At 48.4% G+C, this 16,165-nt stretch overlaps 2 protein-coding genes across 4 annotated transcripts in view; one reads left to right on the plus strand and one right to left on the minus strand.

Moving 5' to 3' along the window:
* The window catches only part of DHX32 (DEAH-box helicase 32 (putative)), a 51,739-nt gene extending 50,900 nt beyond the window's left edge, over window positions 1-839 (plus strand). The window contains exon 12 of the mRNA XM_077877238.1: window positions 479-839. Coding sequence (XP_077733364.1) covers window positions 479-650 — 172 coding nt within the window. The 3' untranslated portion in view covers window positions 651-839. The remainder of the gene's footprint in view (window positions 1-478) is intronic.
* Window positions 795-16,128, minus strand: BCCIP (BRCA2 and CDKN1A interacting protein). Of its 3 annotated transcripts, none has more exons than XM_077877244.1 (7): window positions 15,933-16,128; window positions 10,715-10,789; window positions 10,336-10,416; window positions 6,023-6,109; window positions 4,766-4,953; window positions 2,797-2,971; window positions 795-1,244 (listed from the first exon to the last, which is right to left on the minus strand). In XM_077877244.1, exons 1-7 carry the CDS (start codon window positions 16,098-16,100, stop codon window positions 1,077-1,079), a joined length of 942 nt encoding a protein of 313 aa, XP_077733370.1. In that variant the 5' UTR covers window positions 16,101-16,128; the 3' UTR covers window positions 795-1,076. The 3 variants fall into 3 exon arrangements, with proteins under 3 accessions (XP_077733370.1, XP_077733368.1, XP_077733371.1); XM_077877242.1 differs by having other exon boundaries at window positions 795-1,247; window positions 15,933-16,127; XM_077877245.1 differs by lacking the exon at window positions 6,023-6,109 and having other exon boundaries at window positions 795-1,247; window positions 15,933-16,127.
* Window positions 16,129-16,165: the final 37 nt, after the last annotated feature.

Genomic DNA, 16,165 nt, shown 5'->3' on the forward strand with positions numbered 1-16,165 from the left:
CGTGAGAATGAAGAGCTGTCTCTAGTGCTCCTGCAGATGTTAGGTCCACCTGAACATACGCTCCTCCCTGGACAGTGAGCTTCAAGGCAGGAACCTAAAGTACCTAGTAGCTGGACGCGGAGTGGTATCAGTTAATGAGAGAAAGAACTCTTACCCACCCGGAGTTCTCCCTAACACCTGACCTGATCTTTCACATGTGATGGGCCTTAAAGCAAGTGCCAGTTTCCCCTGGTGATGAGTGGTGGGCATCATAGTTAGGTGTGGCCTAACACTAGAGAAGCCAACTTATTCCAGAAATGCAATTGGACTGGTTCAATAAAAACCACAGGAAGTATTTATCCTGCAAAGGGAGACAGAGACTGAAGAGTTCAAATTAAGTACCAGTTCGACAAGTAGATTCTCCAGGGGTGGGAAGTCCCCCCATGTTTGGTATTACTCACCAAAAAAGAAAAAAATCTAATCTTTTTGTTTTCAACAGATTTATGCAGCTGGCACCACCGTACTATTTCAGTAACCTGCCTCCTAGCGAAAGTAAGGATATCCTACGTCAAGTAATGGATCACCTTTCACCTCTATCAACAATGAAAAAGGAACCGAAAATGTGTGAGAAGTGCCCTGAGACTACTGAGCAGAGATGCACCATCCAGTGACTTCAGAATCTTCCATAAAAAGCAAGATGTGCAATAAGTGCCCCACACTAGCCTAACAAACAGCCAGTCTGCCGGAGGGAGGTGCAGACGCTCAACTTGAATGAGATCATGCCCCACGAGTCTTGAAAAAAAATACTTTGTATATTATTTAAAAATAAAAAAATAGAAGTTTTTATTGAGTTCTTTAAATTACGACTCCCATGTTTTCCTTCTTATTGGAAAAGCTTTTAATCATTCATAATTTGACCAAATTTTTTTTTTTTAAAACTATTTTGTAAATGTGTCACAGACACAGGGGACAGAACCCTACTCTTTTGTAGAGGACCTTACTCTGAATAAAGTCGTGAGTTTTTCAGTAAATCAGAGAGCTGTTTTCTGGTAATTTTACAAACACAAAATCACCAACTACTGTCCATGGGAAATGGGTCACACGGAGAGGTGCTCTTTCAGTCTGTCCATGATTTCGTCCATCCGGTCACCTGGAATCAACATCACGGTTCGCAAGGGCTTCATGGGGACGTCATCAAAGGACCACCTGCCTCCCAGACGAGTGTCGCTCTCTTCCTGCACCGAGTAGCTGAACTTCAGGATGGCCTTCTGAACCGAACATAAAATTGTAAGTTAAAGTTTCAGACAACCCAAAGGGAAACTTGTTTAAAGGGCAGCCAGGAATATTGTCTGACGTGCTTACGAGTGACGGCAAACAAGCCGAACAATAAAATTAGCTCAAACGGGATATTCCAGCAGAAGTTACACAATGCTTACCAGATTTCTAACCTACAGGAAAAGCATGAAGAGCGGTGTGTCCCAGTCTTAAGTGTTTATAAATCAACAGGAAAGTGAAATAAAGACTCCTAGCATTTTGACAATGAGATTCAGAATGGTCCTCACACACTGGTCTTTCCTCACTGTGCTGGCATCAAGCTGTGTGAAGACAGGCGTGTGTGTAACCAGGCCATCTTCAAACACCCATCCGGCCTTCCCTGAAAAAAATCTAAGGTGCTCGGGGGATACACGTTTAATTTTCACTGTTTACTTCCTGAAAAACAAAGGTAGAGCTGAATCTGCAGTATTTAGTATTTTGCAGAAGTTTTTTTTCAAAAAAGTAGTTACGGATGCCCTCTAATCCAGGAAAGTAAGTTACTCCTCAGATTGACTATCTTTGAGCAAGAAAGCAGATTCTCTGGCATCTAGCTGTCCATGATGGCACAAGCTACCTTTCTGGAAAAAAGTGCTAGAAATCCTGTTACGTGGGAGGACATCCAGGAACAAGGACACAGAGAAGCATGTGAGCCTTCACAGGGCAGCAGGGCCTACGCCAGCTTCCACATGAACCAGCTGCATGACCTCAGATGATGGCTCTCCTCCCCGACTCTGCATGCCCATCTGTAAACCAAGACTAACGTCTACCTCATGACGTGGTTCCAGAACAAAAGATCTTCTAGTAAGCATGTGGACAGTGCTTGATCACCATTCAAAGTTCATGGCCCTTTTCCTCTCCACATTCCACCCCAGGGGCTGGGGGGCTAGGGACAAGCCTGCTGGTAGTGTAGTAGGCGCAGGCAAGCAAGCCCCTGCCAGGAGGTACTAGGTGTGAGCGCTGCTTATTAAGTCCCTGCAGGGGACGTACTAGATATGGACGCTGTGTGAGCCCCCTGCCGAGATGTACTAGGCATGGGCCCCGGGTGAGCCCCCGCGGGGAGGTACTAGGTGTGCGCCCGGGTTGAGCCCCCGTGAGGAGGTACTAGGTGTGGGCACTGCGTGAGCCCCTACAGGGAGGTACTAGGTGTGGGCCCCGGGTGAGCCCCCACCGGGATGTACTAGGTGTGGGCCCCGGGTGAGCCCCCACCGGGATGTACTAGGCTTGAGCTCCCACAGGGATGTACTAAGTGTGGGCCCTGCGCGAGCCCCCGCAGGGAGGTACTAGGTGTGGGCCTCGAGTGAGCCCCCACCGGGATGTACTAGGTGTGGGCCCCGCGTGAGCCCCTGCAGGGAGGTACTAGGCGTGGACACCATGTGAGCCACCAACTGCCAGCTACATGAAGAAAAGTGTGGCCGTACTCCAAGGACTCAGACAGAGAGCAGCAAATCTTGCCTACAGTCAAGAAAGCTCTGGTTTACGTTCAAAAAAATAGGACAGTCTTACCTCATAGAAAAATTCTTCCTCTGCATTTGCAAACATTAACTCCTCTTTTTCTTCTTGGTTGCTCCCTTTCTTTTTGGAATTTTTTCCAGCTTCCACAAACGTCTTGCTAATCAGAAGGTAGAAGTAACACTTCCCACACGGCTTGTTAGTTTTGTGTGCCTCTGCTAGTTCTTTCCTACAAAGCACAACACAGAGACGGTCTGCCTGCTGAGCCTGGTGAAAATCCACAAGCCAGAGCACAGGGAAACCAGAGAGGCCTCCGCAGGGGTTCTGTGGTCTCTGACACAGGCTCGAACAAGTCAGATCTGGACACTTCTAAGGCATGAGTTTTATTTATGTGGTCAGTTGCACTTGTGATCGACTACGACGGGGTTTTGTAGTAAGCAGGACGAGCCCCTCAGATTATGCTGCGATGTGGATACACAGCAAATAAGAGGGGTCTTAAAGGCAGTCAGCATCACTGCTCTGCCTCTGCAAAACTAAAAATATGTAAGAATTTGGATTTTTAAAAACATTTAGCAGAGACACAAAGGCACAGAGCTATAACCAATGCCATTAATCTCTAAGCACCAGAGTCAAGCACTAGGACTAGAGTCCTGACATGCTGCAGAAATGGCACACCAGGACACACATCCCCTAGATTCTAGAATAATCAGTAGAATGGCAATATAGCCTTCATTTTTTTCCTTCCAAAAACTGCCCGTGTCCCTATACATCTGTCCAAAGATGTAAAGACTTCAGCTTTAAGAGAGGATGATCAGGAGAAAGCAGATCACTCTCCTGTGATACCAAATACACATGAGCTCCAGCTGATCAAAAAAAAAGACAAAGCAAAACAAAGAACATGCAGCAAAAGTACGATGAGTGCCAGCTGGGCATGAGGGGGTGAGAGTAAAACGATCAAGAATGAACTGGTTAAGTGGGAAACCCGAAGGCTCAGCCTGTCCTTACATCCCCACCAACTACTACCAGGCAAGCATGAGCACCACGACCTGGAGCAACAGCGCCTGTGCATGCGGCACGGGGGCCAGTCTGTATTTCCATCCCACTCTACCTCAAAGCACAGCAATCCCAATTCTTAGCTCTTGACAATTAAATGTAAACCTAAAGTCCCTGCATTAAGAAAGTACTGGGTGGCATAGTCGGTTGAGCTTCCAACTCCTGGTTTCAGCTCAGGTCATGATCTCAGGGCAGTGAGATCAAACCCTCCATTGGACTCCATGTTCAGTGGGGAATCTGCTTGTGAGGTTCTCTTTCTCTCTCTTCCCCTCTGCCCTTCCACTCGTGCTTTCTCCTTCTCTAAAATAGGGGGAAAAAAAAAAACCCACAAAACAAAACAAAAAAAAATTAAAAACAGCAAACCTCAAGAAGCCAGAGACACAGTATCAGGACTGCAGCTTCCTTAGTTAAAAAACATCCCAGGGCAGCCCTGGTGGCGCAGCGGTTAAGCACCGCCTGCAGCCCAGGGTGTGATCCTGGAGACCCGGGATCGAGTCCCACGTCGGGCTCCTGCAATGGAGCCTGCTTCTCCTTCTGCCTGTGTCTCTGCTTCTCTCTCTCTGTGTCTCTCGTGTATAAATAAATAAAATCTTTAAAAAAAAAAAAAAAAAATCCCAGTGGAACTTAGGAATTGTACCCAGTTTTTGTTACCAGAGTAACTGTTCAGCATTTTATCCACGTTACAGAACTCTGGGAAGACGATGAAAACTTTAGTCCAGTAGGGGGTAAAAAGTCTATATAAACTCATCTGTGTTTATACCCTGTTCATCTTCTAAGACTGTTGAGACTACGGTCACAAGACATTAGGAAGCCTGCTGCTAAGCAGGGACAGGCCTCTGGCAGGAGGAGGTGTCCTCCGAGGCACAGAGCTCCCGAAAGGGCGGGCAGGGCGCTTCCCACTACTGAAATCCCTCTGCCAAGTCCACCTGGGAACAACCTCTGTTCAGAGGCATGTGGCCCAGTCTCTTACTGGAGCTGCTGGTGCATGGGCAGCGCAATCTGAGGAGGGACGTTAATGAACCTCTCGCTGAGGAGAAAGCCCACAGGCTTGGAGTTGTCGTTTAAAAGTGTATCCAGCTGTTCCACCAAACTCTTTCCACAGTTCTTCTCACAGGAGCTCAGGATCAGCTCTTTAATTTGTTCAGCACACTGGGTTCCCTAGGAAGCAAAGACAAGGCTTGCCGTTCAGTACAGGCCGCACCTGGAGCAGAAAAGAGAGTGAGAGCTCTCTAGCACTTTCTATCTTACAGTCAGGGCAGTCTCCTGGCATCGCCTTTACAACCCCACCCGTCCTCAGTGTTCACTGCTTAAGCATTTCTCAAAATTAACTACACCTGGCTATTTACCGTCCTATGAGCAGTGGTGACAGCATGTTACACCTACACTCACACACCGGAACAGCCATTCCAGTCCACTTCGTAGAGACAGATGGACATAACTGGAAAGTTCATGTAAAACCTGAAGATGAGGGGCAGCCCGGGTGGCTCAGTGGTTCAGGGCGTGACCCTGGAGTCCCGGGATCATGTCCCACATTGGGCGGGCTCCCTGCATGGAGCCTGCTTCCCCCTCTGCCTGTGTCTCTGCCTCTCTCTCTGTGTGTCTCCCATGAATAAGTAAATAAAATCTTAAAAAAAATAAATAAAACCTGAAGATAAATGGTGACCTGCACCTTACTCTGAGGAGAGTAAACAGCTTGTTCTCCCTTTTCTTAGAACTCAACGAATCAATAAAGAGACAAATGGAAGCACAAGTGAAGGTCAGTACGTGCCCTCTGCTGCAGGAAGCAACAAAGCCTCACAAAGGAAGAGCCACAGACAGCAGCACCACCAGCTCTAGTATCAATACCAACACCAGGACCCCAGTTCTGAATGGTTCTCTACACCACGAGGAGCCATGACTTTCATGGTTGAGATCATTCAGCACAAAAACACTCTCACATTTGAAAAAAATTACAGTGGGGCACCTAGGGGGCTCAGGTCATGACCTTAGGGTGGGTCCTGGGATCAAGCCCCATAGCAGGCTCCCTGCTCAGCAAAGAGTCTGCTTCTCCCTCTCTGCTCTAATAAATAAAATCTTAAAAAAAAAAAAAAAAAAAACAAGATTACAGTGAGATTTCACAAGAGCACATATCCTTATTGTTAATTCCATTGCTGATATAAAAACAGTCATCATAAATTAAAGTGATTTGGGTCTAAGGAACAGTCTGATGCCACCCAGTGAAACCAACCTTTCTTTCAGTTAAATTTAAAAGACTTATGAACCCAAAAATCTCATCTTCATCCACATCGTCATCGCTGTCTTCTGAAACATCCGTCTATTTTAAAAAGAAAAAGAATTAAAGTTGTACATTTGGTTGGGAGAAGCAGAATACCAAGTCACGCTTCGGTTTTCAAACACCATCCTTGGCCACCATCACGGCAGGGAAGTGTCACAGGCTGAGGACCGTGGGCCTTGCCCTGATCAGCTCACCTCCCTTGCTTCTGCTCCCCCCTTTTACATTGTGGATGACCCCTTCCTGCTCCAAAATTCTTTATACTAGATTCGCAGTATGTCACCAGAACAGATAAAACTTCCTGAAATCAACCACTTCAGTCTGTCTTCAAAGACACCTGGCTGCAGCCAGCCCTTGCTCGTCCCTCCGTGGATCCCCTGCAGTCACAGGCCTCCAGAGCACAGGCCCAGCCCCAGCACAGGTGAGAGAGAACAACGCTTGGGCACCACTCACTCCTACCACGTGAAGAGAAAAGAGGGCAAGAAAGGAACGAGACCTAAGAATGAAATGCTTGACTCCGACCTGAACTTCCAGACTCTACAGACAAGCCCTCCCCCGGGGCCTCCGCCTCCACCTCTCCATGTGCTGCTGATGCAGTGGTGCTGGTGCACGTGTTCAGGCGGCACACTCACTGCGTCCCCGGCCCCTAGCGTGAGGTCTGGCAAAGACAATGTCCTTGGGGACCATGTGCTGAAGGAAGGAAATGAAATGAGGCTGCTGCTTTATCTACAGAAAGCCAGCAGGGACTCACGACTGTCCCATGTGTCTCCCTGACGCTCTTCTGTGGGAAGGGACTCACAGCTCTGCCTCCTGCAGCAGCACCCAGGCTCACTAAGGTAGGGCCAGTGGAGCAGGGGTGCTCCCGGGGGCCGCAGGGCAAGAACAGGGCCACGAAACCTGCCTCTGTGGGGACAGGGCATCAGACCAGTGACTCAAGGGGCCTGAGGAAGTAGTCCTGGATCTCCTGCTACTGACAGGGAGACTCAGGCAAAGGCACTACCAGGCTTTAAAAGCAACATCTGGGGGCAGCCCGGGTGGCTCAGTGGTTTAGTGCTGCCTTCAGCCCAGGGCCTGATCCTGGAGACCTGGAATCGAGTCCCACGTCAGGCTCCCTGCATGGAGACTGCCTCTCTCTCTCTCTCTGTCTCTCAAGAATAAATAAATAAAATCTTTGGGGGGGGGGGAAGCAGCATTTGTGCTGAAGCAGTTTCACCTGTAGAACTAGGGTGGGCAGCATGGCCTAGGGAGTAAAACCATGTGCCAAAATGAGAGATGTTTTAAGCTCTATGAATCCAGAGGATACATGGAGAGAGAACAGGCAGGTAACTCAGAACACAAACACCAGCCATGAGAGAACCGGGGCACATCTACTCAGGCAACAGAATTAGTCCACCAGCCCTGGTCCATCAAGACCAACCTGGGACAGATGTCCTGCAGCTCACAGGTCTCCCACCTACGGTGGCAAAACACATGCAGTACCAACAGAGGGCCAGGGGTAGGAAAAGGAACCCTCAGTGTCGAATTCTAAGCAATCCCCAAAATTGGGGCACCGGGTGGGCTCAGTCACAGGAACATGTGACTCTTGCTCTCAAGGTTGTGAGTTCAGTGGGGCACAGAGCTTACTGTAAAATAAAAAGGGGGGGAATCCCCCAAATGGTCACTGGGCTCACAAGCAGTTAGCATCCCCTGGAGCACACTCAGTGTTCCTCCTTGATGGTCATCAGCCATCAAAGCAACACCACATGGGGGCTACCTCTCCAAAGGGGCCGCGGTCACAATCCCATCAGTCTCATCCATGACCACCTGCTTACTGTACCCCCCAGCAAAAGCCCCACCCACCTGACCCGTTCACTGCCTCAAGCCTCCTTCTTCAACACAATTCCTAGGGCCTTCGTCCTGAGCAACTCCACCTAACCCCTCACCCCTGAATCTCCCTACACTAGCCACACAAGCAGGGCATGCCCTGCAGGCCCCCGCCCTTTCCCCTCCACAGCCCTTGGGACTGCCTTCTCTACAGGAATCCAAATTCTCCCAGTCCCAGAGGCTCTGGTGAAAGTTCTGGGCAGTCCCTCTTCTAGGGACAGAAGTCTCTGTCACTGGGACACCCTGAGGACCTCTGCGGAAGCCAAAACTGTAACTGTCACTGTGAAGTTACCCGTAGAACCATCCCATTGAAGGCTGAATCCTCCACTGACCTAAGCTCTTTCAAGAATAAAAGTGTTTCTTCTTGGACAGTCTTAGAACACGGTTAGAAGGTAGAGGAGGGTCAGCAATGGATGTTCTATATGGAGAAGCCACCTAAGACAGACACTGAAGCAAGCCACTCCACCATTCGCAGTCTTATTGAGGCGATCTTACTGACAGAGAGACTGGGTGGACCAACGATTCTGGCGCCATGCAGCTTTTCTCCACAAAGCTTGGACCTCACCCACAGCTTCGACAAGCTAGGGGCATGGTGGGGAGGTCGCAGGGTAGTTACCTAAAGTGTAGCCTTCTGTGCGGCCTTCTGTGCACCCCTTTCTGGATGATCAAAACAAGCCTTCTCCAAGGTCACGGCACAAGCACCAACAAGACGGAGGGCCGAAGATGGAGTGAGTGTTGACAACACTCCTACAGACACTGATCAGCTGGAGGGAACAGGTGTCTGGTGAGAGGTCTGCCTTTCCCACTGCTCTAGAAGGAAACTACTGGAGGTACTACTGCTTTCACTTTCTTCACTTTAGTGCCATGAGGTTTAGTAACAAGACGCTGGTGAGCCTATCCGATAGTTCCAGAACCTCAGTGGAGTACTGGTTGTAAAAGCCAGGTACAGTTGTTTAGGAGAGGAGATAGGGGCTGTGAATGCCAGCTTGTTGAAGACCTTCGGCTTTGACCACAATGGGAGATGGCTAAAGGTGAGGTGGTGAGTGGGTGCAGTAGACCGAAGTGGTGCTGCTTCTGTACCATGACCCCAATGGCAAGTTCTGGGAACGGGAAAAGACACCAACTGTGGGCACTGAGACTACAGCACCGGCCATGCTGCTGCTCTAAGCACCAAGTGCTCAGCAACTCCCGCTGCTTCTGCAATGCCAGACGAAGTAGGGACCAGGACCATCCTAATTTTCAGAGATGGAAGTGGGAACAGACCAAGGTCACGGTGCTAGATTCTATTCTCCACAGATGGCCACCACAGTCCAGTCCTACATTCTCTTCTGACAAAGTAACCTAGCCCCTACTCCCACTGAATGCTGAGGTCCATGCACCCTCCCCTTGAACCTCTGCAGACCCTCACGTCTGATTAATAGGACAGCGGAAATACAATGCTGTGCACTTGTGCCTGGTTCTTTTGGGCTGCTTGCTCCTGGAACCCAGCTGCTTCGTAGAGGGGCCCATGCCACAAAGAAACTGAGGCCCCTGACCCATAATCCCAGCTGGGCTCCCTCTGGACAGCCGGCATGACCTTGCTGATCATGTGAGTGAGCCATCTTGAAAGTGAATCCTCTGGCCTCCCACTGGCTAATGAGACACAGAGCAGACAGGAGTTGTTCTCACTGAGCTCTGTCCAAATGAGCCAAAAAGATGACCATTGCTACTGTGACAGTAAACTGCAAGCAGTATATATGGCAGCCACAGAAAACCCAAAACCACCACGGGGAGGCAGAGGCAGGCCTCACCCCTCCTGCTGTGCCTCCTCCAAAAGCTCCCTCCAGTGCTTCACGCCCTCCCTTCCAGGTCACCCCCACCCCCCACTGTGGCCCCCACCACAGCTCCTTTGCAGACTCTGCCACTGACTCCTCCAAGTAATTGGTATTAGCAGTGTCTGTCCCACCCTCCCTGGGCAACCGTCCATCTGCTGAGGACACCCAGGTCTCCAGCCACTGCTCACACCTCCCTCACATGTATCACAGGCAAATCAAACTCAACATGTGTACACCCGAACTCAGGTTCCCTCCTGGCCTCTTCTTCCATGTTTGCAATCTTGGTCACTGGAGGCAAACACTTGGGAGCCACCCTTGACCCCTCAACTCAGCCCATCACTCACTAAGCTCCATTATCTCTCGTCTCCTAAATATCTTCTGAATCACCCCTTTTTCTCACTATCCATTGGCACTCCGGGGAATCCAGCATTCAGGAATCTTGGAAATTACTAGAATGACTTTATAACCAGTCTCCCTTCCTCCGGTAACATCTCTTTCCAGTTTGAGCTCCTGGCCCGTCCGCTAAACCTTGGGAGGATCTTAACACAACAAAGAACTAATTTAATCAGAACAAACATAACTCCCGCTTACCTTTATCACACTCCCAATATGGTTTTGTTGAATTAAGAGATCAGTTAGTTCTGCAGTGTTCACAGGAGCCTTTAGGAAAAGCTAAGGAGAAGAAAAAAAAAAAAGTACTTTAAATGAAAATCAAAACGCAATTTTTAACAAAACTTCTAACATCATACTCAAATAATGAAGTATCAATGATGGAAGACAACTCAGAAGAGCAATTGCAGGAGGAAAAGAAAAGCCCTTGGAAAAGAGAAACAGTCCTTCCTACTCTGCAGGGTAGAGAGGACAGGAATAGGAATTCTAAAATAAAGGATGAAATTTGACCTAGCTTGTGTTGAATGGCCTAGATTTTCTTAGAAGAGCAAATTTGTGTGTAGAGGGTAAATGACCATACCTGTTGCAATAACTTCTTAATTCCGTCATGATCCTTGTCGGAGATGGAATAAGCTTCAAATTCAACATTCACTTCCTGTAAATAACACACAAAATAGGTCATCACACATAACTCCCTAAGATAATTCAGGCAGTATTTTCTACTTTGCAGCTTTTTCTTTTCCTTCTGCCTCTATTGTTTTTGGCTCTATCTCTATCTACAGAACGTGCCAGGAGAAAGGACACAAAGAAAATGTTATCTGAAGAACTGTCTAGGTTTCAAATAGGCAAATATATTGCCAAGATTGCCATCTGCACAGGTTACAAAGCACCTTCACGCCATCTCTTCTGACACATAAGCCTGGGAACAAAAAACTCAGACTGATCTAGTTTCAATGTAGAGGAAGTCTGCTCCAGAAAAAACAGTCACAGCAGCCACAAAGAAGAAATTATTTACCTGACTACAATAAGGATGAGCAAAGCGCAGAATCACTTCACAAGTCCCCAGCACTGCCTACCGCTTGATGCCCTTGATTCAGCCCATGCATCTGAGGCTACACTTCATTCACCTGACAAATACTGACCACCACGTACATTAGCACTGTGCCAGGCACTCGTGACGAAAAGGTAAGCAAAGCAGACTGAATGATTCTGCCCTCGTGGAGCTTACAATTTAGGGGAGAACATAGGCTTTAAGGAAATATTCATGGAGATAAATATAAAGTTGCAACTATATGTGCTATAAAACACAGGTACGCGGTGCTGTAACAACGTGAAAAATAGGTAAGAAATCAGGAAAGAGGGTATTATGCTGAGTGAAATAAGTCAATCGGAGAAGGACAAACATTATATGGTCTCATTCATTTGGGGAATATAAAAAATAGTGAAAGGGAATAAAGGGGAAAGGAGAAAAAATGAGTGGGAAATATCAGAAAGGGAGACAGAACATGAGAGACTCCTAACTCTGGGAAATGAACTAGGGGTGGTGGAAGAGGAGGTGGACGGGGGGTGGGGGTGACTGGGTGACGGGCACTGAGGTGGGCACTTGACAGGATGAGCACTGGGTGTTATTCTATATGTTGGCAAATTGAACTCCAAAAAAAAAAAAAAAAAGGTCAGGAAAGTCTTCCCTTAGAGAAGTGACACAAGCTGGGAGGGACTTCCTGGCACTCGGGCACCTAGGTGGCTCAGCTGGTTGAGCATCTGCCTTCAGCTCAGGTCATGGTCCCAGAGTCCTGGGATTGAGGCCCACACTGGGCTCCCTGCTCAGCAGAGAGTCTGCTTCTCCCTCTGTTCCTCACCCCACTCATGCTCTCTCTCAAATAAAATCTTAAAAAAAAAAAAAAAAAAAAAAATTAAAGAGTTCCTGGCCCCGAGAACAGCACATACTATGGCCCAGAGGCCAACAAACTATGTTAAGTACATGGGACTATATGAAGCAAAACAATGAAAACAGAACCTAATCTGTAATGCTACTTGTGTCCCATAAATCAATGAAAGGATTGCTTCACACCAAAAGCAAAACCTTAGAGGCTTATAAGCCTCCACAAGATCAGTCCTAAATCATACCTTGGTAAGTGACACATTTATTTTGGGGCTCTGCTAAAATAGTGTGTTCACACATAGTTCCAAGTATAGCAGATTCTGGAATTTGGGTCTTCGCTGAAGGCCAGAGAGGTCAGTCACAGCTACTTGTGCCCGGTCATCCTGACTGTGCATACATTTAAGCGTCCCCTGGGCTGTTACATTCGCCAGGGGGGTGAGTATTGAGGCCAGTTTATCAAGTTCAAATCCTGACTCCTGGAAGGAGGCTCAGCCAGATTGTGAGGGCGACACAGCCCGGGTGGGTAGGGGGTGAGGACATGTTCCAAACAGGGTCAAACTAAACCACGTAACAAATTGTCACAATTCAGGTATTCAGTGCATTCCTTAAAAAAGAAATTCTTTAAAGGATGCTTTTAGGGTTTTTTTCCTTGTCTGGACAGATGTCTCCAACCTCTGCCCCAGGCTATGATGGCACCAGCACTGCAGCAGATACCAAATGGACCATCTGCCCAGCACCCCTTGCTCTGGGAATCACTCCCCATCCACGTGGTTTCAGGGGAAACAGCCACCTTTGTGAAACAGAGCCCTGCCACTTACTCCCAAGTGACAGACTTCAGAACTAAAACTAGATGTGGCATCTCACCTGCTTGCTCTTTTGACTGACAAATCTCAGAAGCTGTTGGTATTTTCTATTCTCTGCTATAAGGAGTAGAAACAGAAAAATAACCAAATATTTTGAATGTAACAAAGAGCGGGAAAGGAGAAAAGGAAAATGTGAAAGACTCCTCTGGTTTTCCACAGCATTCCAGGCTCAGTGACCCAGCCAGTCCCTGAGGCCCCACTACTTCCTGCCTTGGAGGTCTAAGATACCCCGGCACCCTCACCACCCACTCCCCTTCCTCTGCAGCTACACTCCAAGGGTCTGTGTTAAACACAAGCACACGTCCCAGCCACATGGCCGCAAGAACTTAACTAAGCATGCCTAGTGCTTTTCGTCTCATCTTTTCAGTATCCTGACCTGAAAAGAGGAGACGAAAAGCACTAGGTGTAAGTTCTTCTAGCCACATTCTATCACCACTCTGCCAGCTGCCTCAAAGCCAGTCACCCTGTTTTTTAAGTCAGGCTTCACATATACACATGTGCATTTCCTTCCTTCTCTATATGCAGAGCAGGTCTGAGGTAGATTCTTCATTTCCAAAACAATGGTCAAGGATTTATTCATCACAATAATGACAAATGGATGTGGATGAGTGAACACCACAAAAACTAAAAGCCTCTTTCCAATAAATACAGGAATCAAGATCCACCAAGTGTAGGAAACTGCCGTGAAAGCCTTAACAATCTCTTCAATCAAGAAAGTAATATATTTCAGTGGTAAATACGACAAAGAGCACAGAGATTCCAGTTGAAAGTCTTACTACCCACCCCCCAACTCCTACTCCTCAGAGGTCACTAACAATAGTTATTATCTTTCAAGAGGTTTCTTCCTTCCCCTATATCTACTGCACCACACACACTGTCTTCATTTAAACTTGCTGTGTATCCTCTGTCTTAAATGGTGCTAACTCCTAACTTTACATGGTTGATGTAAATACTAAATGAGTTAATAAAGTGCACAGACCCTGGAACAGCATGTATTATTATGATGACTAAAGAATAAATTCTTTGCAGTCCAATTACTCTATCAAAGGATGTATACATTTTAGATTCTGATACTGTCAAATTGTCCTCCAAAGACACTGCAATAAATTATACTCCCACCAACAGTATATACAGGTGCACGTTTTCTTACACTATAGTCAATGAGGATCATCACGCTAATTTTTAATCACTGGAGTGCAACAGACTATCCATGTCAATTCAAGAAGCACTGATTGCTGTGCTTAGCAAAATAGCCAATAAAGTTCTAGGTGAAAAAAGGTGAGACCACATCCAAGGCAAGGGGCCAAAGAGCTGATTTCTAAGGGAAAGCTCTGTTCCCTGGAAGATTTATCATGCACCCAAGCCAGTCTCAGCCCTAATCCTGACTCATGTTCATCTCTGACTTGATATCCCGTTACTCTCCCTTGCTTATTCTGTTGTGGCCACACTAGCTACCTTCCAGTCCATCAACCAGGAGGTATTTGGATTTTCCTATAAATGAAGTGGAAAGCTGGTGGAGTGTTCTGAACAGGGAAGAGAGAACACACCTACATTTAAAAAAGATCTCTCTTGGGCAGCCTGGGTGGCTGAGCAGTTTATCGCTGCCTTTGGCCCAGGGTGTGATCCTGGGGTCCTGGGATCAAGTCCCACGTCGGGCTCCCTGCATGGAGCCTGCTTCTCCCTCTGCCTCTGTCTCTGCCTCTCTCTCTGTCTCTCACGAATAAATAAATAAAATCTTAAAATATATATATATATCTCTGGGGGGGTGTCTGGCTGGCTCAGTAGGAAGAGCCTGTGTGACTCTTGATTGTGAGTTTGAGCCCCATCTTGGCCTTAAGAGTTCACTAAAATATAAATAACTAAACTTCAAAGTATGGTACTGAGCATGCTTAGTATTGTATAAAAAAATAAAAAGATCTCTCTGGCTGTGGGTGTAGTGATGGTACAAGAATGGACAAACAGCAAGTCACTGAAGTTACCCCGGGAGTCCAGGCAGGCGATGATGGAAGCATGGACTTGTGGACTAAGGCTGTTGGGGAATCAACAACGAAACCATCTGGGTATGAAGATATAACTAGCAGGATCTGGGATCCCCGGGTGGGTCAGCGGTTTAGCACCGCCTTCGGCCCAGGGCAGTTGATCCTAGGGGCCTGGGATCCAGTCCTGCATCGGGCTCCCTGCATGGAGCCTGCTTCTCCCTCTGCCTGTGTCTCTGCCTCTCTGTCTCTCATGAATAAATAAAATCTTAAAAAAAAAAAAAAAAAAGAAAGAAAGAAACTAGCAGGATTTATCGCAAGACTGGATGTGGCATGACAAAGGAGGAATTAAAGTTAATCACCAGGTTTGGGGCTTGAGTAAGTTGCCAATACGGGGGGGTGGGCATTTAGAGAAATGGCAAAGACGAGAACCTGAAGCGCGAATTACCGATTCCGCTTTGGACGCAGTGGGCACTCAGCGCTCTTAAGGCCCGTTCAGTCCTACTGATTCATTCAACAAATATTAAATACCTACAATGCCAGGCGGTTCGGTAGAGGACAGTCTGGGGGAAAAAAAGGAACCCGGTTCTACGGCGAACCCAGCACCTGGACTCGGTGGGGCAGGCGGTCAGGTGCCTCGGAGGCAGAAGATGCAGCTTCACTGAGGTCACTGGGGTCACTGAGGTCTCAGCAAGGGCCGGAGGGGCCGGAGGGCGCCGCAGGGTGGAGAACAGCATCGCAACACAAGGCCTGGAGGGCGGCCCGGGGGGCCCCGGCGGTTTAGCGCCGCCTTCGGCCCAGGGCGTGACCCCGGGGTCCTGGGATCGAATCCTGCGTCGGGCTCCCTGCGTGAGGCCTGCTGCTCCCTGTGTCTCTGCCCCTCTCTCTCTCTCTGTGTGTGTCTCATGAATAAATAAATAAAAATCTTTAAAAAGAAGGCCTGAGAAACGGAAAGAGGGCGCCGCAGGGCGGGCGGAGAATAAGCGGCGGGTCCCTGCCTACGGCTCCGGCGGCCAGAAAGTCCCCCCCACCCACCCCCGACAGAAACCAAACCCGGGTCGCACGTGTGCTTGTCACCTCGTCGACGCTCTCGTCGTCTTCATCCTCGTCTTCGTCGCTGTCTTCCTCGTCTTCGTCCTCATCTTCCACTCCGTCCTCCTCTTCCTCCTCGGCGCGCACTGCCGGGCCGCCCGGGGGCTGCGGGGCCGCGCTGCCCACCGCGCGCCGCTTGGGCCTGGACGCCATCTTGCCGGCCTCCCTGCGCCTGCGCAGGCCCAGCAAGCCCGCCCTTCCGGACCCGCCCACACAAG

The sequence above is a fragment of the Canis aureus genome, chromosome 29, assembly GCF_053574225.1.
Source record: "Canis aureus isolate CA01 chromosome 29, VMU_Caureus_v.1.0, whole genome shotgun sequence".
Taxonomy (NCBI): domain Eukaryota; kingdom Metazoa; phylum Chordata; class Mammalia; order Carnivora; family Canidae; genus Canis; species Canis aureus.